Here is a 25,273-nt window from a genome sequence, read left to right as displayed (position 1 = left end):
GAGTGCTCAGTTTTTCACTTGATTTTCCACATCCCAGATATCATAATTCATAAATCGTGCCTTAGTTCCATGGGTCTGGGAGAACTGGTCAAAGTAGTTTGTAAAGGCTCTCACAGAACTGCTCTGCTTCCCAAAGCGCTGGGTTTGCCTCGTGTCACCTCCTGCAAGTCTGGAGTTGAAAATGGAAGCTGAGAGGAAAGGTGGGAAGGAGCTTGTGCAGTCACACCAAGGTAGAGTAGAAATAGGGAAATTTTGAGTAAGAAGATACTCTATAAAAAAGGCCCTAAATTATGTGAACTGTTTGAAGGAAGAGGGAGGAAAAAAAGATAAAGTCTGGCAAACTATGAATGGTACAGTGGATTCTTTCTCCTGCGCAGTTCATGATGTCAGATTTGATGTATACTTGGTCCCACAGGCTGTGCTTAAACACATTGTTCTACTAGGGGCAGATCTGGTTTCAAGGGTGATCAAATAAACAATTATTGTGGTGCAAGTGGGGAATAATAGCTCCTGGCAGGGGGCAGAGAAGGAGCAGCTGGAGGCAATAATTACCAAACCCAGATGTCAATTTAATGGACTAGTCCAAATAGGCAGAGTTTTAGGAAGAGCAAGCCTGAAATAAAAGGATATACTTCTTTTAAATGTACATCTCTACAGAGGCGAAAATGTTTGTGTCTGTTTTGACAGACAAAATGTGTTGGCAAAGAACGATTTGGTAAAGGATCTTTGCAGTAGAAGCACTTGCAGGAGGGAACTGCATGATAAACTGAAATGCTGAAATATACTGGGTTATTTTTACTAAAGTGTATTGCTGATGTTTTGTTCTACGCTAGATTGCTTTGGTGGTTGTTTATAGTGTCATACTGGAGCAAAAAACTGCAGCACAGGGATGGGAATGAGAAACTGTGCGTGGAAACCTCTTTAAGTTACATCTCCATCACAGAAAATGTTGTGAAATGGGAAAAAATAAAGCAGTTTTTATGAAGATAGTGCAAGGCAGACAGAGAGTAGGATGATGGGACAACAGGGTGTTTAGTTAAGGTTTGTGCAAGAGCTGGTACATACATACATGTGCTGCAACAGGACTTCCATGATCTGTTCAATAAACACACAAATCCTGCCTGAAACCCCCACATCTCGGGACATCTGTTGTGATATGGAGGTTTCGGCAGTAACGCAGCTTCAGGAGGGCTTGCTCTTGGCTGTTTCTTCTTTCCTCTCTACTGTATTTCACCATCTTCCTCAGCTCTGCTGATGGAACCTGAGCAGCCTGCGTCATGAACAAACTCAAGAAGCTAATCCATGGTTTTATAAAGGTTAATTTGAGTCAGTTTGGGAGCAGGTGACAACGAAGCACTGGGGTCACAGTGGTGAAAGAGAGAATGGGAGATGGCTGATGTTGGTACTGTCTGTGCAGTCCTGTGTTGTATAATTAGAAAAACTGACTTGCTGTAAAATCTGCTGTGACACAATGAAAAGTAAATATGAAATTGTGATTATATCCTAGAGAGTAGCCAGAACAAATAGTAGAACTCTACTTTCTTATCATGAACATCAGAAGCTGTGTATTACTCTGACCTTTCTGCAGGCTGGGATTTGTGGGCTGTGCTTCTCATCCTGCAAATGCTGAAGAGAAAATAAATTTGCAGTACTTGATTAAGCCTTTGTTTAGCTGTATCCAGAGCCCTGTGTCTCAGGTTTTCTGTTATCTGACAGTTCGAAGAGGTATGAGGCTCAAAAGTTGCATTTGATTTATTGGCTTTCTAACTTCATAATCAGTTGGAGTTTGCATCAAACAAAACGGAAAGTGTCTCTAGCTGAGAGAAGAGGGGAAGGGGAGCATATATGTAAGGAAAGGCCATAAGCAAACGCTGCTTGTTTCAAAGTAGAACAGAATTTTCTGTCCCTCTGTATCCATTCCCAAAGAAGTGATTCCCGATGAACCTCTGTCAGGAGGAGGATGCAGAACACAGAGGCAGAGCTGCTGAGCCCTCAGCTGATCCACAGCTCAGGCGTTGGCGCAGGGAGAGGGGCAGTCCAGTTACCTGGGGCTGGAGGAGAGGTCAGTTCCACAGGGAAACTCAAGCAATGCATTTTTAATTTTTCTTGTTGGTACATATTTATATTGAACTGTGCAGTTTTATTTCCATATTCCCCCACTCTTTTAATGGATACAGCATGCAACTATAGTACATTTGAATCGCTTTACATTATTTTGGTCCTATCTGAAATTGGACGTGCTTTCATTTTATTCAGTGCTTCTGTGGCACAGTTTTTTTGTGAAGTCAGATTTATCAAGCTTTCACATATGCATTGGGGATTAACAGGATGGGCAATTTCCATAAAACGCATTTCTAAACATATTTTATAAATTCAGTTTCATTGTCATAATGAAGAAGTTGCTTAGGCTCTTAACAAATGACAGAGCAGTTTTTAAGCACTTCATATGCTGCAGCGCTTGATGTAAACGGAAGCAGCTTATCTAAAACCCTGACATTTAATGTAGCTTTACTTCTCCGATACATATGAAATGAATAAATTAGACAAAGAATTCACTTGGTCCTGCATGTGAAAATGAATTCATTTAGTTGTGATGTTGCTAGTCAGTCACGGTATTCTGTATATATCAGAATATTTCCTAATTTTGTCAGAACTGATATTTGACCTAATTGTTACATGACTGTTAAATTTTATTGATACCCCTTTCAAAAAGAGGTGTTCAACTAAATGTGACCAGAGAGAGTTATTTTTTTTTGTCTTCATGTTATTCCAAATTAATTTTCTTCCCAAATTTATATATAAATTAAAAATTAAAGGTGGGAAGTAATTTAATAGATAGTCCTTGATTTTAAAGTCCTTACATAACGAGGGTTGTTTTAAAATTCAGTGTCATAGATAATAAAATAGAACTAGCTGTAGGTAAAAGCAGAATTTGAGAGACTTAGTGAGATTAGCATCTTCATTGCCTGAAAATTTTGAAAATGAGACTTGGTAGCATTATACAAATTTTTGCCCCATTTGTTGTCTTTAGAATTCAGCATACAGAATTTCAGAATATTTGGGTTTTGTTTAGGAGGCTCCCAAATATAAATGTTTTAAAACAATCATTTTATGAAATGATCAATTATAACAAGAGGCGTTATGGATAGTGTTTATTCTGTAGTTGTTTGGGTTCATAAATTCTAAAGGAACTGTCAGACCATGTTTTCTGTGACTTTATTTTCACACTGGAGAGTGTTGTGCCATTTAATAAAATTATTGCTTCAGAACGTGCCTTACTGAGCTGGGAGAGAGGGGAAGGAAAGTAGTTAGAAAACGTATCGTTGGATAACACACTTAATATGACCAGAAGTGTTGTTTTAATCCTCCTCTTAAGTGACTGCTTCTGCATGTTACAATTCATACCGTAAGTGACTCCTCACAGTGCCCTTTGTAGGGAGATGGCTGAGTTTCCGTTAAACCAGTAACTACATCGGGGTTTCCTTCCAAAAGCAGCCCCATGTTGTGTGCGTGGGAGACGCTGGGCTGGCTGGATCCCCAGAGCTATTGGAAGGCACTAGGGATGTGACACGTCCCTGCACATCCCACCACATGTGGACGACCTTTTCCCATACACATCTGCAAGAGCTCAGTTTGTACCTGTGTGTGGTGGATGGCACCAAGGGCCCCTGGCACCTTCATGAAGAGAGGCATCAGCTGTGCTGATGGAGTCACCAGCAGCAACTGGGTTGGATCAGAGGGAGAGTTTGGTGCTCTTGGAAGAGGCAATAATTAGACTCAACAATCCAGCAGTCGTGCTCTGAAAGGGCAGAGCTGAGGCAGAAGAGAGCTTAAATGTCTTGTCTGTGTGGTTTTTTTCCTCAGCCTGTTTGTACTTGGGCACTTGTGTGAGGGCTTCAGAGCCTTGTTGGGAAACTCTGGGGTCCACGGTGTCCTGCGGAACAACCAAAAGGAGGAGAGTGAGGCTGTGCTTTGGGGTGTAGATCCTAATAAGGATATACATCTATTTCCAGTACAACTCCCTAGTGCTTTATCAGTGGCGGTTTACCTGCAGGACAGGAAAAATTGCTACAAGAAAGCATGAAGATAACCTTGAAACTGGAGCAGGCCAGAGGTGTTTTGATTTCCTGACTTCCAAAGGTGCCTATAGCTGCCCTAAGTAAGGGAAGCTCCTACCAGGAGAGGGAGAATCATTTTTTTCTGCAATTTCTGACCAGTGAAAAGAATGACAAAAGAGGAGGAAAAAAAGATGAAAAAGCCTAAGGAGTGGTAGAAAGAACATGCCCTTTCAGAACAGCATTTCAATCACATGGTAATCAAAAGGAACACAGTAGCATGTGGCGCTTTTCCTATACAACATTTGGGTTTGTTTGTAAGAAGCCATCGAGGACTTTTTTCCATGAGAGAGTCAGGGTCAGTTAAACCGAGGCCTCACAATACAGCTCCTGTGGCAGTAGTACAGGTAAATGTTGCGAACAGACATCTCCTCCTTGGTTACTGCATTCAGCAGCCATCCAGCTCCCACCGCCACTGTTTGGGACTGGGAATAAGAACCCAAACAGCACCTTTCGTGTCTGGCTGTTGGAGGATCCATATTGCATTGTACCACCTGCTCCTGTGTGAGATCTTCACACTCCCTGTCGTTTCCAGAGGGAAGAATGATTTTTTTTTTGCCACTTTGATATTTCACCATTTTGACTCGGCTATTGAACCTGTAGAATACTGTTGGTTGGAGTATTGTTGAATATTGCTGCACCAAGCTAGAAAAATACTACCTTCTACCTGCAAGCATTTTCTGCATTTTAGTATAAGATTACAAGTGGATTTTATGTCATTCAGTGAATCCAAAGAGTTCAAATTTTTGCAGTATCTCATATGTGCTTATTTGCTGTCCTTCTAGCCATACAGGTTTAAAATAAAGACTATGGGTAAGATTGCATAATCCCATCTGTGATGACTGCTTGAATCTTCATTTTCATACATAAAGGAAAGCAAAATCTTTTCTAAGGTCTTGGCATTCTCCAACATAAATGTAACCTGAGGATTTGTTGGTGTTACATCATGGAGGTCTGTACACTTGTGAAATGCCATGCTTTGAAAACCCATTAAGTTATTATGTTGCTTGGCAGTATATTTTCTTATTTTAGAATACAAGTTCTAAAAGTGAAATACTGGATGTTCCCCGATTCTGTACATGTACATAACTACTTCAGTCAGTTTTGGAAAGTTTCAAAGTACTTTAACAAGAATCAGGTACTCAAATGGTGATTTCATCTTGAGTTATTACAATCCAGTAGTAACATTAAATGGTTTTAAAATCAAGACCAGTTAGCAAATTGTCAGATATTTGGCTTCTGTAGGCTTAATATAAAATGTAATAATATTTAAAATGCAAAATAAAATCTGAAAATTAAAAATGAGCTTATAGTATCAGAAGTTATTTTCTTTGGGTTTTCTTTCCAGGCTGGTAAGTGAGGAGCTGCCAGAAGTTCCTGTGCTTTACAGAGATGTCTCATCCCTTTTGCTTATCCAGATTTTAACCATGCCTCAACCATTGCACAAAGGTATGTTACAAAAATACCTATATTTGGATCATTATGTAGATGAAGCTGCGTTCATGGTGATTTCCAGGATGGTAAATTGTAGCTTGTCTACTGTGTATTCTAAAATAAGGTTTCTGCCTTATCTACAGGAGGTGGCATTGAACAGAATTTTTGTTGTGGGTCGACAGGCTTATCTGTGTCCCCCGTCTTCTCACCTCATCAGTCAGCCTAGTCGGTAAAGATACAAGAGCTGAGCAAAAACTATTAAGTACTTTTACTGAAGGAACAGTGTCCTTTGTTTGACCTTCATCTCTTTGCTTAGAGAGGCAGCTCAATACTTGAAGTTGAACTGAGTGCCATGGGGCAAAAGATTGTCATTTGGTTTGAATTTCAGAGGTTACACTGCAGCAGTCTTACATAACAGCAGATCATATATGAAGATGATAATTGCTGTAATGCAGCAACTTCAATAGACAGCATATATTATAATCTGTGATAAATATTAAATAGACAGTTAAGATCTAAATTTTTTTCATTACTAAAATCAACCTAAAATTATTTCTCTGTATAAAAGGAACAGATGAACCTGGTCCGTCTTGCTAATAGTATATACTCCAGAAGATGGGTAGGTCAGACCCTCTGGTCTCTGACTATACGTTTATTTTACAATGAGAACTAACAAACAGATGTCTTTTTCACTACACTGAGATTGAACAGAGCATCTGCTTTAGTGTCTGTGTGGCAATTCTGACAACTGCTGAGTTCTGTTAATGTGTAAATAGGTAAATACAGGGACTATTCTCTCGAGTCATACACCTAACTTACAAAGTACAGGAGAAGCTCTGTTTCCACTTAAGAGTTGTTGAATGCTCAAATTCAGCTCAATTGATTCTGTGTGTATCTGTTGACATCATGGGTGGGTTTTTTTCTATTCAATGTACATTTTTATGGATTAAGTATGTGCAATAAATTATTAGAATATGAAAATACTAGGAAAATAAAACATTTTTGAATAGGAAGTCTATTGTTTAAAATGTACTTTTTTTTAACTACAGTTTAACTTAGCTTTTCTTGGAAGGACTTAACAAAAGCAGTAAACAAAAGTTTAACAAGACTAACATCTTCTGAAATACAGGGGAGTGGTGAAGCCAAAGTACAAGCAATGATTTTTTGCAGTTTATATTCAAGCATTGAAAAACACTGTTTATAAAAGTATAGCTTATCATAGGAAAGACAATGTGCAATTAATAGGCATCCTGTGGAGAATTCTGTAAAATATGACATATCAGCAACATGTTTTGCTGTTGCTCTGAGGTTTAGTGTGTGTTGCAGTTGAAAGGGAAATGGCAAGTGGCAGGAGGAAGATGAATGTGTAACCACTTCAAATCTGCTAAGCATTAAATTGGAAATAAATTGCCATTTATCTTTCTAATTTTTGTTTCATCAGAATGGTTAGGCAGAATAAAAAGAAAGTCTTTCATGATTTCTTTGTCTTGGGGTGTAGGATGCAGTTCAGAAAAATGACACATAACAAATTTGTTTAGGACTTCTGTAATGGGTGTGTAAGTCACAGAGTTGAACTTCATGTCATTAGTTCTCGGTAGAGAGCTGAGGCATGAAAAGGTAAAATGCCTTGTGCAGGGTCACACAGCAGGTCAGTGACGGGTGAAAGAAAAGAATCTACATTTCACCCAACTGCTTCCTGAACTTTCTATGCTGCTATGACATTTTCATGGGCCTGGCTGGACTCCAGTATGCAGACAGGAGATGGATGCCTGTGACATGTATTTCCAGTGTCTAGCAATACACTTAACTACAGTGCAGAAGAGGTTGTGGTGCAGAATACTTCACTAATAATAAAGAAGTATCTGTAGGATCTAGAATCCATTGAAGATTTTCTTCCTCTTTTATCATGGACACTCTCCTGTAATGGGACTGGTTTTGCAGTGTCATTTATTAGGTATGTGGATGTATTAAAAGAAACTGTGTTTGTGTCCTTACAGGAAACTAAACCAGTTCATCAGGTATTCAATCTTCATGTTTGTACTCGAAATCCCTTTTGTTTACTATGTTTCCTACAAACACTGACTTTCTGTAAGGAGGACCTAAACTACTTCTCTTGTCTTTCAGATACAGTGTTAGGAATCACATTAACTACCCTGTTCTCTTTCGGATGGGTGTTGGTATCTTTTTCAATCCGACATTGATTAAAGCAATAAAAATGTCATCACTGTTCAACCTCTTCATTCAGAGAGGAAAACTGATCTGAACACATCACAAAGAAAGAGCACTACTGGTTTTTCTTTTTTCTTTTTTTTTTTTTTTTTAATGAGGGAAGCATTGTGGTGGAGGTCGTAGCATTTACAAGCACTTAACAGTTTACAAAGTAGGGAATGAGGAAGATAGTGTACGTCTCCTGTGTAGTGTAACCAGCAAAATAAAAGCTGTGTTCAAGATACTAGAACAACTTGTTAGATTTTTATTTGTCACTAGAACATGGGCAAAGCTTTTTAAGGCTTCATAAGCTCAGCATTTTGAAATTGTGCAAGACTACATACATTATAATCCTCGTAGGAGTTTCTGGTTTAATTCTGTGACAGTTGTGCAGAGGATGGGCATCATTCATGGTGGTGTGAATTGGGACTCTGCAGAAAATTAGTATTTTGTTTTTAGAATTTCTAGGTCCTTCCTTGCACAAACAGAAAATGGTGTTGCCTGTGAAGAAAGGTAGTATGGAAGTGGAGACAGTGGCTTGGTGGTTAACAAACTTAAATCTGTCCTTGTAAATTGAATTCAAAGCCCCCCACCACCCTTTCCTGCAGCACAGTTTCTATATGCTGAACAAGTCGTTTGATACAAATTAAACTTTCTTCTTTGTTACCATTAATTGCAAAGAATTTTATTTTCCCAGCACCTGACTTGGGAGCCCTGCGGCCAGATTTCTAGAAGTGCAGAGTCTCGTCGCTTTCAGTGATTTCATTTTCTGCTTTGCTTTGAACATGAAAAATATCATACTGTGGCAAAGTGTGTAAAACCTGGGCTCTGGGTGAGCAGGAGTGAGCCTGAGGCTGCAGTAGGTGGCCAGCTGGCCAGCAATGGCCTGACGCGGCGCTCGGAGCATCCCTCAGCAGCCTTGCGGCACAGCCGGGCCTTGCCCTGACAGGCCACAGGGCTGCTTTGAGGAGATCCGTGATTTGGGAGTGGTGGATGTGCTCCAACTTGGTTTTGAGAGTTTAGCCACTCTGTGGACTGTGGGAGAGGTTTTCTTCTCTAGTGTGTAACACCTCAATTCTCCCTTTCTTTTGCAATTCTGGTAAGCCTGGGTGCTGAAGAACCTGACCTGGATGTTCTGACACGTTCTTTTCCTGTAAAGTTTCAATGACGTGCAACAAACTGCAGCAAGCAGCACTCAGGCAAACGCTAGCACTTTTCCTTAATGATCGGATAAGGATCTTGACTAAATATAGAATGAATGTAATCAGCTTGACTGGTATCCAATTTCAATGTGGAAGTTGAAATATTTATCTGTATCCTGGAACTTTCAATTTACCTTTCATGGATTATCTGAAGTTCAGTGCTGTCTCCCTTTGTTCTGAAGTTATTTTTTCAAGTAACTGTTCAAGCTTTAGATCAAGAAGAATATTTTCAAAGGTTATTTATATAAAGATGCCCTTCTGAATTCACTAGAAAAGGTCCTAGGTCCTTAATTTTGCATTTGGTTCATTTTGTGGATTCTTTCTGCAGTCATTGCCTGCCAACAAATATCATCTAATTTTATACTGAAATTAAAAGATGCATATTGTTAGTAATACATTTATTCATCTGCACATTTCTTTTACTAATGTTAAAATTAGAGTTCTAGAAGTGCTCCTTGTGTAAACTTTATTTTTAAGAGCGTTTGTTTAATGCATATAATGGTTAGGATGCCTTGAAGTAATTTGGTTCCAAAAGTTCTAAAAATAAGAACATAAAAAGCATTTCTCAATATTATTCAAAAATAAGAACAAAAATTCTGCATTAACCTCTGTTTTGATTATAACGGCCTAGCCATAATAATATACCTTTTAGACTGTCAGAACATCTGATTAGGTTGTTTACATAAAAACACAGAAGTCGTGAGTGCATTTTAGTGCAGAATGTTGCACAGTATCTCATCTGCAACAGAAGGGACTGGCAGTCCCATAGTTAACTCCACAGCATACAAAGATAATAACAGTCTTTAGAATTATTACATCGAATGAAGATGTAGCGAAACCATGGCCTCCACCAAGATGGCTGCAGGAAAACACCACGCAGCCCCCACACGTGTTGTGAAAAGGTAAATAAGATTGCTCTTTGCAGGAGACAAGTGTAACAGCTCCAGGTTTATGGATACCTACAGCTGTCAAATATTTTGCATTCTGCAAATGAGAGATAATACATAGTAATGAAATAATCATTGATCCTCTGACTGGTGTTTTATGTCTCCCATGGGATGTGTTTGTGACTCTTCAATGCTTGTTTTCAAAGCCTGGGTGTTGCTGACACAGTGTGCGGCCTCTGAGCTGCTCCTGTGGTATTTTCCTAAAAAACAAAAGTGTGCAGAAGTCAAGACTTCTTAAGGGTGACCCAAATGTAGGAGATAGTGTTTTCTTGTCTAATTCTGGCTTCTCCAAAAATGTAATTTGTAGTAATTAATGAGTCACATACATGTAAGTAAATACAAGAACATAAATTTATTTTTTAAAACGTAATATACACTAGATATAATACTTCCAGTGAAGTGAACAATAAGTATCAAGGTGGGGATAGAAACAAGAAGTAATAATATTTAACAAAAACCAGATTTAAAAAAATGTGATAGTTTCTGAGGGTGCTGAGCCAGCCAGTGTTGAGCGCTGCGCCATCCCCTCGGCAGAACGGGGGCTGGCCGGGGAGGGGGCTGGGGCAGGTCCAGGAATGCCCCCCGTGCTCTGGGGCTGCTGCAGGTGCAGCCGTTTCCATTCCTGCTGGCACAGGCTGCCATCGGGCTTAGGGGCTCTCGCCTGTCACTGACTCAGTGCTTCAGTTCAGTTCTAGCTACCACTATAGACTGTAGCTCAGGCCAAAGAGGCAATTCTTACAGTTCTATGACAGAGTGTGGTTTATTCTGCTAGATACCAGTCCTAGAAAATTTGCTGGAAGCTTGCCTGCAGTTATTCCTTAGGAGGAGGATTGCTAAGAAAATTGAGGTTTCTGCAGAGGAAAGTAGTAGGGCCTGGAGATCTAATGGCATTGGTGAATTCTATTTCTGCGGAAACTGGACAGGAAAAAACATTGTAGTGCTACCTGCTCTAGAATGGGGCAGATGAAGTATAGCAGCATTCCTTGTCATGTGTAACAGAAGCTCCATAGGAAGATTGTAATTAAAAGCGTACTTTTTTCTGTACTTAGTTACAAATTATCATTTAGGTGCTTAAATTGTGCTTATTGTATATATTCAGTAGCATATAAAGTTTTAAAATCTATGTCTGTTTTGATTTGTAAAGATTTATTACATACAAAAGCAATTGTGATTTCACAAATTTAATTGTGTACTCAGATCCTGGCTAAGGAAGGAGAAGCGATGAGTTTCATCTCCCTTACCTGGTTTTCATTTTCATATACAAAGCTTGTTTAAACCCTTTGGGATGAAAGAATGAATTTAACCTAATTTCTGTGAGGTGCTTATGTAAATAAAATTGTTTTGCTTGACTTCAAAGCCTGAAAGGACTTTTTAAAACACTCATTTTTGCATACATTGTTTTAGATATATATTATAGTTATGTGTGTGCTTAAGGAACGGTGTAACTGATGAGAGAAACTTCTTTGATCTACCAAGATTTTAAAAAATTAGATAATTTGGGATGGGAAATACAACCTGAAGTAAAAAGAGAAAATGGACTGCTAGTGTATCTTCATTTCAGCCTTTTTTCCTGTTCCAATTTTAGGAAGTCTTATTTTACCTGTGTTGCTAGCTTCCCCAAAAAAAGATTTCAAAACCTTTCTCCTGCAGCCTATGAGTAGGAGGTAATAATCCTTTAAATATTATGAAAAATTGTAAACAAATAAAGGTAAGTTTTAAAATGGCAGGCAGTCTTTCGTCTTCTTCTGTATTCACATGAGGTCCAGTAATAGGTAGTCGCCAAAGAGTGGTTTGCAGCAAGCCTTATATGGCCGGACCCGTATCTGGAAGCAAAGAGATACAGACTCAAGTATGCTCAGTGTCTGTCTTTGGGAACTTCACTTTTCTGGTATTTGTATGAATGTAACTTACCCCAGATGGTTTAATCATTGCCAGAAGAGATGGTAGGATATGCATTTGCTTACATCTGCAGCACCCAATTAGTCATAGCTATCAGTAATCAGTAGCTTAACTTGATGTAATGTTTGGACAAAACAGAATTTTGTAGTATCACCAGGTCCCTAGGAGGAAGTCACTGCCGATCAGGATTAAGGTGAACATATGGAGCAGTGGAAAATTACTTGCCCTGTACTTGTTCTGTTCACTACAGCTGCCAAATGATTTTTGAAAGCCAGTAAATATATTTATGTTGTTCTGTATGTTTTGGAGATTTGTACTTTTCGTGTAGCACTTGCTTTTCATTTGAGAAGCGTCATTTCCATAACTAGAGACTTTGTAATCAGTTTATTTGCTAAAAATATCAAGTGTTTAAAAGTGACTTTCTTTGTTTTACAGAACACTTCACCTGCATTATAAAAGTGCTGTTCACTTTATTGTATACTCAAGCCTTGGCAGCATTTTCTGTTAAATGCAGTGCTGAAGAAAGGATGGCATGGAAGGAGTCAGGAGCTCTCAAAAAGGTTGGTTAATTTATTAAAACATTTATGAAATTTTGCTTATGTATTTCTGATAGGAATGTAACAAGTACTTGTGCTTTGCATATAATAATTTGCTTTTACCTTGCAAAAACCCAGTGTTTTGTTTCTGCGTGTGCAATTTTTGCAGGTTTTGGTATGTGATGAGACTGAAGAGATTCACAATGAAGATCTAGTTCCAGAACTGAATTTCAGATTTGAGACTGTATCTCTAAAGTTTCTGTCTTTAGTTTGTTGCAATGGTATTGGGTAAATACAGCTCTCCTTCCTGTGAAATTGGAGCCTCTCTAGGTAAACTGTGGGTTGATCTAATGTACTGCTGCGCGGCAAAAGCCGGCAAACTTGGTGGTGGTGAAAAAAAACTCTGTCATCTTATTTTTCATGCTATTTGTGGCTTGCCATATAAATTTCTTTCAATATGTGGTCTAGAGGGCCCATGTGATAAAGAGGCAAAGAAGGAAATTTGTAGACTAGGTAGGTAGATATTTCACCATCATTTCCTTGCCTTTTGGTCATATTTACAAGTGAAGTGAAGGCGCGTCTTGCTATTTCAGTTCAGCTGATTGAATGCCCATTCCCACCAAAAGACACAGTTCCCTGCACTGGCACCAACATTCATTTAATCCCTCCGTTGGTTTTTCTGCTCCATGGATTGATTCCCCAGAAGGTCAGAAGAGAGCCAGGCCAAGGGGAAGGATGGAAGTGTGGGGCCAGGAGAGGAAATGGGAGGAGGAAAACACCTTTATACAGCAGCTGCGCTTTAGATTATGTTGGCAGTTAAATAAAACACACACTGAGAAGCGTGACCTGCTTTTCACATGTAAGTTGAATTTGTCATACTGATCAGTCACAGCTCCAAGGCAGTGAAGACAAATTATCTGCTGGCCAAGCTGCTTCTGTGTGGGATGCTTTTCTTCTGGACTTATATTGAGCATTTGAGATCACTGGGCAGTACTGCATTTTGTTAGCTCCCTCTCTACCCCCTTCTTTTCTTAGACTTTCAAGAACATTTGCTTGAGATTGTTGCTGGTGAGGGTTTTTTCCATTTTTCTGTTCACTTGGGTGATTCCCAAGTGATAGATAATTTTGCAGTTTGAAGTTTGTAGTAGAATGCATATGAATAAAGTGTTACCAGCTTATATGCTTTTGTAGTCCATATGATAAACAAGGACTGCATTTTTCTTAGTAAGCAGAGGTTGGAATTCAGCTGAACATATATTTACAATGCTTCATTTTCCGTCTACAGTGAGAGGTTTTATTGTATGAAAATAGACAGGGCATGCAGTAGGTGGGCTTGCTACCTGTTAATACCAAAATGTTTTTTATACAAGTATGTGAAAGTATTTGCTTCACACAAAGTACTATGTACACGAGGCTTGCAAATTATGGTGATGGCTTAGGTGATGGATTTATGAAGTAGCCATCTCTCTTGATGTTAAAGACATTCTGTTTTAGTGGAGTTTTCACTCATGTGCTGGTCTTTGCTGGATGATAAGGCTGAGTGGGAAATAGTAGCACATTAAACAGTATGTTACTATGAATAGATGTTGTGATTTAGTGTAACTCAAATAACACGACAGATCAACTTCTGTCAGTTTGAGAATTTTGACGTTTTTACTGTGAGAAGCCCATTCAAGGCTGAGTTTTCCAACTGGGAGAACAAAAGAGGTAGATAAGAACACTGCTCCCTGCTGATAAGTGCTATACTTACAGCATCTCACCCTCTTTAAAACATCTTCCTCCTTCTTGTCCGTCTCATGTAGATCATGTGTACAAAGGTCCAAGTTCTGACAGCAGCTTGGCAGTACGTGCTTAGCGTGATCTCTGTGTGGCCCTCAGGCGTTCAGGGACTCCTATACACTTCATTCTTAGCTTCCATCCCACTCCAAGTGCAGAGGCTTTGCGAAAGTCTCACATGCAAGTTTGTGCTTCCCCAGATGTCTTTCCAGTTTCCTGCTCCTCCTCCTGTGTAACGTTGCTGCCTGGACCCCATGTGTGTGCAAGAGACTCCTGAGCGCTGAGGACTGGCCAGTGGCAGTCGCACAGCTCCCTGCTCCTTTCTCCCAGCCCCTCTCTTCTTGAGCCTAGCCATAGTCCTCAGATTAATTCTTGCTCTTTGCACATCACGAGGAAAGCTGGGTTTTAGTTTAGGAATCCAAGTTCTTCCTTTGAAGTTTCTTGAGGCCCAAATGGTTTAAAATTATGGTTCAAGCTGGCTTTTTCTTCTGTGCTATAATATTGACGTTTTGATCCCAGGATGACTACGCAGATCGCACCTTACTTACCTTTTGTCTGTGATTACTGCCAAGTGAAGTAACTTTTACAGTTTGGTGTTCCAGACATTAAACATAAGCGGAAGTCTTTCCTCTGTCTTCATGCTGAATGATTACACGATATTAAGAGTTTAATTTCTCAGCAAGGCTGGGAGGTGGATATTCTACTTCTTATTCCCAACTTCACTCTAGTTCATAGTCATATGATATGAAGCACACTGTAAATGCCTGTGGAATAAACTGCCAGGAATGAAGTAGACGAAAGGTTTGTCCTAACTGCCAATTTATTTATGTGGCCTTCTGGTTCTAAGACTATGAGCATAAGCAACAAGTCTGCCTTCCCGATGCTGAAAGGTGAAGACCCCATCTAAAATAACAACTGTAATTGATGTCTAAATGCACTAAAGAAACAAACTGATTAATTATATACGTTGTTATATACTGAAGCCTTTGTATGTTTAATCTCACCTCCTTGCTTTGGGTTTTTTTAAAGTATCCCAGTAGCATTCCGCTCCCTCGTTGTTTGTTGTGTTGATTATATACTAACAGAGATCAAAATTCGCATCCAATCATGTTTTTCCTGGGTATAATTTGTTATGAATTAGAAGAAAAATCTTTATGGGAATACTGCTTTCTATTTCTGATGGCTTGCTATAATTGCCTTTAAATGTAAATACTATTGCACAAAGTTAAATGGCTATTTATTCTTTCCACTAAATACTTTTTCCTATCTGTAGTAGATATTGCACATTCCAAACACAACTTTCCATTTTCGATAGACTTGTTGCAATCTAAGATACATAGCAAGTGTTTTGTAATTTGTTCTGGTTGGTACATTTTTAAAAATTACTGTATTTTTTTAATTAGTTGTATTGGAATTCACATTCTGTCAAAACACAAAGAATCCAAAAAGTGAACCTTCTCAATTTTAAAGTAAACAGAAAAAACGTGAGAAATGGAACATTATAAAAGTTCTCTCATATAACACTCAGTTTAGAACATATGTAACTGAAGTAGCAATTCACATTTCACTCTGTGAGCTTTCTGTAGAATTGGTTTTTTAATACAATGTGTATCTCTGTAGGACAAAATGCATGTGTCGATGAAAAGGAAATGTACATCATCACTGCTACTTTTACAGGAACTTTTTGTCCTTTTCATGACACTTTGGATTTCTTTCCTTCTTATTTGCAGAATACATCCAGTGGGGAAAAATCTTGGGAAGTGTTGCTGGGCCACGTGATTAGTGAGCTGTCTAAGGGGAAGATATATGAAGAACAAGAGACTGAAGAATTAACAGTGGTATTGGCAAATCTCTTGAGAATGTATCTAGCATGTCCCCTTTCTGTCTGTTATTTAAGTTTTTCGGCCTTGTTGTTGCAATAATTTTTCTCTGATCTTGCTAAAGACTGCAATACAACTCTCTATTTTCTAGATCAAAGGACATCCCTTTGAGACAGTTTGCCTGTGCAAATCTTTCTTTTACTAACATCATATGTGGCCAGTGCTTTGTTGAAAAAGTTTTTGACAAATACTACTACTAATTGTGGGTTTTAATCATATGTATGAAAGACCTTTCAGAAACTTGACAAACTGAATATTTAAGTAGAAAAAACATTTGTCAAGGGAGAAAGAAAACCCAGAGTTCTTTCAGATTATTAGAGAAATGCTGGCCTACAGAACGTATTCTTGATGCAGTGGTTTATACGGTATGCTTAAAAACTGTTTGGTTCATATTGGAGTTTCTTACATAGGAGACAGTTTTTCTGGGTTGGAATTCAGTAATTGCTTCTTTCCCCCGCAGGTAAATCCTGATTCTGTAGAGTGCGATCTGCAGCAGTTCTGCCTGCCATTCCTCAGGATCACGAGCCTGCTTCAACACCATCTTTTTGGAGGGGATTTACCTAGTTGCCAGGTACAGATTAGAGAGGAGCATACTCAAGTGTTTCCATTTAAAAGCTAGGAATGAAAAATTAGCCTTTTCGAGTGTCTTTTTTCATGGCATATATTTCCCATCCTAAGATTTTTCTTTTATTATATTTCACAGCATTGCTCTGCAGCAGTATTTCTCTTCCATAAATTTGTTTTTAAGGCAGCTCAGCTTCCCAGAAAAATGGTACTATATCCTTAAAATCCAGCAAATTCATGCTTATTTTATTCAATCACAGATGCCTCTCTTAAAAAATACCAACATACTTTTTAAACTTGTGCAGCATTTGCAGAGATGTCTTAATTGCCACACAGACTGGAATTCAGTCTTGATTCTGTTTAATGCCCGTTAACACTAGGACTTGGGAGACATTGCATTAGTGGACAATTACGTTTCAGTTCCCTGACTGATTCGAGTTTATTGCAGGGCAGCTCCCTCATTTCCTTGCCTCCAAACCATTTCATCTCTAAAACAGCTACAAACCAATATGGGTGCTGAACAGGAAGAAAATTATTGGGAAGTTTGGGGTTTTCTTTTTTTTATTTGTGTGTGTTAGATTTGTGGGTTTGTCTGGTGTTTGGGTTGGGTGGGTTGGTTTGGTTTTTGGTTTTTTTTTAATTCTGACCATTTTTCTTGTAATTTGAGCATCCAGTTTGAGGTAATCTGGGAAAAACGAAAGCTTCTCTATGTCTCTGAACTTTACTATTAGCGTTATTATACTAGAATGTCTTTACTGTTTTTATTGGAGTAGATGCATTTTTAATAAAGTATTTAAAAATTCAGAGTGTAGGCATTAATCTAAACCTCTCTGGTTTCATACGTAAAAGGAAGATGAAGAATTCACAGTTCTTGCAAGCTGCCTGGGTCTTTTACCATCTTTTCAGTCGGCTCATCAGTTCACCAGTGCCTCTTGTCTCGATTGGCCAGTGCCAGCATTTGACATGATATCACAGTGGTGCTCAGAATTGGTGTCATTTTCAGATACGCATCCAGATCAAGTAAAGGTATGTAGCAAAATTACTTCATTCAAAATAGCAGCTCTTCAGTGTCTGGTTCACTATGCGCACACTGTTGTTTTGGATAAGGATCTGAGAAACTGACTTGTAAATGAGAGAGCAATTGTAATTGGAAATACTAGTTAGTGGATATGGGTTGGATGGGTTAAAAACAAAAATAAGAAAATCTGTTTTGTTTTTTTTTTATATATGATTACTGGAGGCAGAAAATAGAACCATTATCCTTAGATGATACTAAGTGTACCCATGTCTTCTGTACCTGAAGCATATCAAGGACATGTAGTAGAAATTTTGGCTTTTCAGAAAATACCAGCAGTTTTTCTTGGCTATTAGACATTATTGATATGTTTCAGCACCTTTAGTTGCAATACTGAAAAAGATCAAAAGGATAAAAAATGTTTACTAGTTAACTGATGAAAGACAGTACAACTTCTCTGAAGGTTAAAGAAAGAATACCAAGGCTTGAATCAGTGCAATTGGAATATCAGTTGTGAAACGTTTCAACATCATTGCATTGTTTTTATGAAGAAGCTGCATCTCAACAATTCAGGTCGCCCTCTCCTAAGCTGATGGTGTCAAAGAGGCAAGCCAGATATGTTCTGCGGTCCGTAATGTGATCTGCACCATGCATATTTTCCTTTTTTTTTTTTATTTCATACCTTGCAAGAAAGATCCCATCTGACTCCTATGCTCCTCAATTATAAACACAGTAAAAACGAGTAGGTTGAAGGAAAACACATCACTGTCTTTAAAAAAAATGGACTGTTTTTAAGAGCAAAAGAGAAGACTTAAGCTCGGAAACCAGTGTTTAGGTAGTGGCCTCCCTTGCCAAAATTTGTGAGTACTGGCAAGTTCTTAATGGCCTCAAAATTTATGTGTGCAAGAGAGTTTTGAAAATCAGGCAGATGTCTTTAAATATCTTGTACAGAGCCCAACTTCAGTTCTGGTTTTGAAAGTTTTAGTGTAAGTTTTAGCTAGGAGACAGCTTTTGTAGTTAGTGCCAGGGTTGGGCAATACTGTGGTGTTGTTGCCAAGCTACCGTAGTGTAGGGAGTGGGAGTTTTCCCTGTAGATCACTCTTAATCCTCTTGTTTTAGCTATGAAGATTTTTGCGCTTACTAAGTGTCAGATTTAGAAAACGTCCTTGGGAAAAGGCTAGTGCCCATTTCATACCTGTTACAAAAGATGAAATGTGACCACAGTTGGGGAGGGCATTCAGCCAGAGGCAGGTGACTATTGCAAGGTGACTTTGGACTTCTAAATTTGTGAAATGCAAATGAAATGAGAGATTGTTGAGCTGCATGCTTGCTTTCTTTGGTATTCTGTTAGAAAAGGTAAATGCATGTGTAGAACTGATACATTGTTTTTCTCTTATTTGTAGATGTTGCTTATGCAGGAGCCTAAGTGGGACTTGCCACGCCTGCTTCAGTTGCCTGAGAATTATAATACCATTTTTCAGTATTATCACAGAAAGACTTGTAGTGTTTGTACCAAGGTTCCTAAAGATCCTGCTGTTTGTCTAGTTTGTGGTACTTTCGTATGCTTGAAAGGACTGTGCTGCAAACAACAGAGTTACTGTGAATGTGTACTGGTAAGAGAGAGTTAATTCAAATTCTCTAATTGATTCTCACACTCATGGATAATTTTTAACTCTATTGCGCAGTTTCAATGGGTTTCTTTCCAAAACGTGTTTGTATAATGTTTAGTGCTTATTTCTGATAAATGGACCTAGACGAGGTTCTAGAGAACAGTTTTATTCACCATTTTAAGCCCGTGGCCTATTTCACCTGTCTGAAAAATGCGTACAAAGCCATTGTAGCCAATTGAAATTAATCTACATTCTGATTGTTCGTCTGTTACTTTATTTTTCCTCTGTTTTGTTTCCTTGATTTCTGCATACATAAGAATATCAATGTATGGGTTTGTTTTTTTCTCCTTTTACAATTTCTGATACACCTGACCATCTCCTAGTGTTCTGCAGACTATAGCTAGATAAGCATCATTTTAAGGCCTTTGACTTCAATTCAGAAGCAAAATTTTAAAGTCTGCAAATATGTAATTACTTTCAGGAGCCTGAGTTGGACAGCATCTACTATTATTTTCCTGCCTGTGATAAAGGCTGGAACGACAAGGGCTTTACAAAACTATGAGTGGAATTTGTTGGGGAGATATTTACAAATGGAGCATAAAATCAAACCCAAAGAAATTTCAGAGGGATCCTGGATCCTTTTTAAATTGATTGACTCACCTTTCTCTCTCATACTGCTAATAGGGTAGGAGAAGGAGGGGTAGGCAAAACTTAAAATAGAATTAAGTTAGATTTAAGGTGTCAAGCTTCATGAAAACAGGAAGTTATATTTTTTTTAAATTATATAATATATTGAACTATAGTTGATTGGATTATAGCCTGTAATTGTAATAAAACTATATAGGAAGAGCATGTTTTTTTAATTGATAAGATTAATTGATGAATACAGATCATGCCATTCACAGAGATGAATGACAAGCAAGAATTATTAAAAAATACTATTGACTAAATTTGTATAGCCATAGATTTGATCTGTGAGAATGGACAGAGCAGGCAAATGTTTAACAATAGAGACTATTGTAAAAGAGATAATGTTAAGTTTTGCTGAACATTTTCTCTTATTCTTTCCATCTGTGAAAAATATTTGGCCATGCTATACACTTTGCTATGCAACAACAAATTTAAAAGATTGTAGAGAATATTTTTGCTCATTTTTGTTAGGTAATTGTGTTTTTACATGATAGCAAATATCCTTTCTTTTTTGAGCAGGGAGCCACTTTTGTATGCAAGTGTTATTATGGCAGCACAAAACGTGGAGTTGAGTAATAGTTTGCTTGGAGAACTTTGACAAACTATTTCTTAGTAAATAACAGGTCGTATGGTATTTCAGACGAAACTAATTACTATTTTAAAAATACTTTTGTTATAAAGTTGACAGACACTGACAGAATCTTTGCCTTCTTCCCTTTCTACATCTGTAATATTACAGCATTCTCAAAACTGTGGAGCTGGAACAGGAATATTTCTTTTGATTAATGCATCTGTAATCATTATCATACGAGGCCATCGTTTCTGCCTTTGGGGTTCTGTTTATCTGGATGCACATGGTGAAGAAGACAGAGATCTTAGGTAATGTTTTCATCACAAGTGTGTTTCATTATTACTCCTGTATGTAGTTCAACTTAATGTTATGCAATACTCTGCCTTCACTGAGTGGAAAATCCACGTTTACTGCAAACTGGACTGACTTTGTTTTTCATATCTACTTTTTTTTCGGCCTAGAGGTGATGTTGTCATGATCACTGAGCTGTACACACCAGGCACCCAACAGACAGATTCCTATGTTGCCATTTGCAATGACAGTCAGTTCTAAGTGTTGCATTGGGAAACACTTCTCTCCCAAAGTTGTTCTTTGGCCTTTAATCAAATGCTGCAGTTGGATTCCAGTGCAGGGAAGGAGCGTAGCTTCCAACACGTGCCTGAGCAAACAAGAGGTGTTTTCTGGATTCTGCCATCCAAGGGGAGGAAGGGAAGTTCCAACAGTTATTAAAAACAAAACCAAAAGCCCCTCACCAATAAAAATGCATGCTTCCCCTGGGCAAAATAAGTATTGTATGTTCATTATATAATAATTAATAATTAGTTTTTCTCTTCCTTTTTTTTTTTTTTTTTTTTCCTACAGGCGTGGTAAACCTCTCTACATTTGCAAGGAGAGATACAAAGTACTTGAGCAGCAGTGGGTATCTCATACTTTTGATCATATCAATAAAAGATGGGGGCCCCATTATAACGGCTTGTAAATCATCATCATTATCTACACACCATATCATTGGTGTTACGGCGAATGAACGCATCTTGACTGACAATAGCTTTAATTGAATGGGAGTTTAGCTCTTTGGCTTGGGGTGGGCATAAAAGGGAAATGGAACTTTGACAACATGTGAAATTTTTGCAAGATTAGCTGCTGTTGCTACTGAATAATGATACAATAATTTGAAATTAAATCCTCAAAATCATGTGTGCAATCTGATTGCACTCAGTAGTCCATTTTTCTTTTGTTTTGTAAAGCTCATTATTGTTAAGAAGCACAATTTTACTTACAGTTGTTTAGAGGCTCCAGGGATAGCTGTCAGGTTTTTTTTTCTCTGCATGGAGTTGAGTTTTTAGCAGTTTTTGCTGAAACAGTGTATATGTCTACTACATCTACTAAATATGTTGCATAAAATTTCTTTGCCTTGTTTGTGTTGGTTTGAGGTTTTTGCTTGATATGCGTTTGTAATTAGACAGGATTTGTAAAATGGTTGTGAGACTGCATGATAACAATTGGTCTGGAAGTTGAATTTTGGTGAGTATTTCACTTATCATGAGAGGTCTATTGAAATATTTCAGGCATTACTGAAAACTTTTGCATTCTCAGGAATTTCTTATTTTTTTTTTTCTCCATAAAGAAGTGAAATAGCTGTAAATTAGATATCTTATAACTCCTAATGTATTCCAGAACACACATTCTTTTCTTTCTTTTCTTTTCCCCAGAAAGGACATTTGTTTTTCCATATCAATTGAATAAACTGTTAGTGATAACACATACAGAAATTGCTGTATGTAGAGAATTTGTATGGTGCCCAACACAGCAGATCCCAGTTAGAAGCGTAACAACCATAAGCCTGCCTGTTGTTTCAAACCAGATATTTCAGAATGATTGGGTTGGAAACGTGCAGGCTAATTTTGTATCTTTCCTGTCATTTCAGGAGGTTCCTCCATATTGTATTTGTTTAGAGTAATCACTGTTCTTTCTGCTTGGTTTCCTAAAAAGGAAAACAAAAATGCGAGATAGCCTGGATGATCAGCCAATGCGTGTGCAGCCTCATTGGATGAATGCCAAAACAGTTTAAGTGTAGAGGGGTAAAAAATTGATGAGAACAGGCATGACTGGGCTAAACCCCACAATGTAAGTAGATAGGAAAGATTATAGGTAAAATACTGGTATGTAATATATTGCTACTAATGTTTTTTCACAAGTGTTGGATATTTGTTGGCTATTTCATACAGTACTACCAAGCAGTTCCTGGTAGTTTTGACTTTCATAGCTTGTGTGTAAAATAAAATTTATATGTGTAAAATAAAAACATCTTATGATAAAACCACGTATACAATGAAAGCAGTTCCCCAGTGGAAGTCATTATCTAGTGAAAAGTGTATAGGGGAAATAAAATGACTGTATAGCAATCAAGGAGAACAGACAGAAGGAAAAGTAAGTAAATACAATGAGCTTTTCTGGATACCTGCAATTCAAAAAAACCCACAATAAAAGATGCTGGTTTTTATACAAACATATAAATATATATATATTTCAAAAGTATTACAGTACTTCCTGTAAGATTAGAATTACTCTGTTTCACCAACTAAATGGCTGTGTTTTTTCCAAAATACTACTTTTTTGATACTGTATTATAAGTTCTGCCTGTAATATTTTTGCATTGCTCATTATGAATATCAGGCCATTTTGTAAGTGTGGATAAAGAGCAAAAGGATTCTTTACATCTCCAGCATAACATTATTACAGGGCTCATGAACTTGAGTAATCCATGGTTTGAAGCTCCAATGCTATATTTACAAGAGATAATGTATCCAGAATTTGAGTACTGTGTTTTATTTAAAATGGAATGTTCTCTGGTTGTGCATATGGATGTGAAGTAAAAGTATTAGCCTTAACTTCAACATTTGGGTATTTGAGAGTGGTTATTTTAGTACTGGTGAATTAGTCACCAGTCAATTTAAAAACAACAACAACAAAATCACTTGGTTGAAAAATTGTACTTGAATATCCTTGCATGCTGCTAAACAAGAATTTTGATTTCCCCCGTAACTTTTTTTAATCCTACTTTATTAAGCTAACCTTGAAAAATAACAGGTCCCAACTAGAGTGATGTGTGCGTGTATTACTCAAATGTTCTGGTGTGAAATCCTGTATGAATGATCATTTAAGTACAGTACATTACTGTAGAATCTAAATCAATCTTTATAACACATCAGAAGAGTATAAAACTAGGAATACAGTAATCAACATTGTAAGATATGTTAATAAAAGTCTACTGTCAATCTGTGTGTTTGTGATTTATTTTTTTTTTCCCCTCTCTACCCCACTCATCTAAAATGCAATTGTTATTGAATTCTACCCAAAAGCCAGGCAGTTATTTAAATGTCAAAAATTTATGCATGCGAAGCTCTTTTCAGGGAGAGTAAATGTGATCTTTTTTTTCGTTTTGTTACTTAAACACGGTCATATATTTTGTATTAGTAATTTGGATTATTTTATTTTACTCATAACTATACCACTTAAAGTTGGGCTTATTTTATGCCAGCTATTACCATGTTCCTGCTGCAAAATGCAGAGATTAAAATGCTAAGTTGAGAAACTGTACTTCTGGGAGAACTGTGCTTGATCTCTTCTGTCAAATCTGTTTCTGGAATAACTTCAGTTTGATGAATGTATATATATATATTTAAGTATTAAATTTTTCTTTTGACCTTTGAGAAATCCAGTGAAACACTCTTGTTTTGACCTTGATCTTTGGATAATAGCATCTTTTTTTTAGTGGTGGCCTGGAGCTTTCAGTTAATATTTTCATCACCTCTGCAATAGGAATCTTGTGCAACTCCCAGCATTTCACAAGCAAATGACATTTTTTCCTTTATAAGTGGCGTTCTGCTACAGTATCCAACCAGTTATTTTCTTTACTTTAGACTCAGGTGAGATAAGTTTGTGCTGTCTGTATAGCCGCTAGAGGAGACAGTTTTGTGCTGATCTTGATGTGGTTTAGATCTAGTTTTAATGTAACCCTGATTCTGCAGTCCTGCTTTTAACTTCCATTTCTCAGAGGCGGAGGTAATGATGAAAGGAGCCTGTCTGAGCATTAGCCCAGATAAGAATGAAATTATGCTGTTTGCAAAGTAAGAAAACCACAGGAATGAACTGAGCCAGTGTGTGGAAGTTCACAGCTCTCCATTATCAACTGTGGGGTCTGAGGGAGTGCATGTAATCTGAGGAGGGGGCTCTGCGTGACAAGTGAGATCCGTGCTGCTGGGCTGAAGGCCATGCTATAGGAATGTCCCTTTTAGGCAGGGCTCAGGGCCTCCAGCACCTACTCTCATGTTCCCTCAGGTGGGCAGTTGTTTGCCTGCAAGTGCTTTTACACTGAGAAGAGCACCAGTGTCTGCAGGTTCAGCCTCCTGGCTTTACTTGCCTCTTTGGCCACTCTAATGTCCTGCCACTGCAGTTGTAATTTTGCTAGGCTGTACTAGCTATTAATTCCTGGAAATGGATGTCCTTAAGTAGGAAAAGCATATTCTCAGTGGCATCAAATGCTTCATGAATTCTTAGCTGTATAAATGGCTAGGGTGTTTTAATAAACTAAAAAATCCTTTTAAATGGGTTTTTAGGTTCTTTTATTCACTGTATCATTTGTACTTCCTTACCACTAGTGCTATTGAGATTTAATGCTACATGCTTCAAATATTGTATTTCTTTGAAATACTACTGACAAAGCAAGATTGAATCTTGTTAAATAAATGACAGTTTCAAAAAGCTAATCTTAATACCCTAAAACATGATTTTTGCAATGTATGCTTTTGCATGGTACAGGAAAA

General features: G+C 37.8%; 1 protein-coding gene across 1 annotated transcript in view; it reads left to right on the top strand.

The window, feature by feature from the left end:
• Positions 1–23,697, top strand: part of UBR3 (ubiquitin protein ligase E3 component n-recognin 3) — a 120,038-nt gene extending 96,341 nt beyond the window's left edge. The window contains exons 32-39 of the mRNA XM_080346430.1: positions 5,464–5,564; positions 12,241–12,365; positions 15,848–15,955; positions 16,458–16,568; positions 17,411–17,587; positions 18,980–19,189; positions 20,616–20,755; positions 21,309–23,697. Coding sequence (XP_080202556.1) covers positions 5,464–5,564; positions 12,241–12,365; positions 15,848–15,955; positions 16,458–16,568; positions 17,411–17,587; positions 18,980–19,189; positions 20,616–20,755; positions 21,309–21,426 — 1,090 coding nt within the window. The 3' untranslated portion in view covers positions 21,427–23,697. The remainder of the gene's footprint in view (positions 1–5,463; positions 5,565–12,240; positions 12,366–15,847; positions 15,956–16,457; positions 16,569–17,410; positions 17,588–18,979; positions 19,190–20,615; positions 20,756–21,308) is intronic.
• The last annotated feature ends 1,576 nt before the right edge of the window (positions 23,698–25,273 follow it).

The sequence above is a fragment of the Nesoenas mayeri genome (assembly GCF_963082525.1).
Source record: "Nesoenas mayeri genome assembly, chromosome: 6".
Classification (NCBI taxonomy): Eukaryota; Metazoa; Chordata; class Aves; order Columbiformes; family Columbidae; genus Nesoenas; species Nesoenas mayeri.
This window is presented reverse-complemented; position numbering and strand designations above follow the sequence as displayed.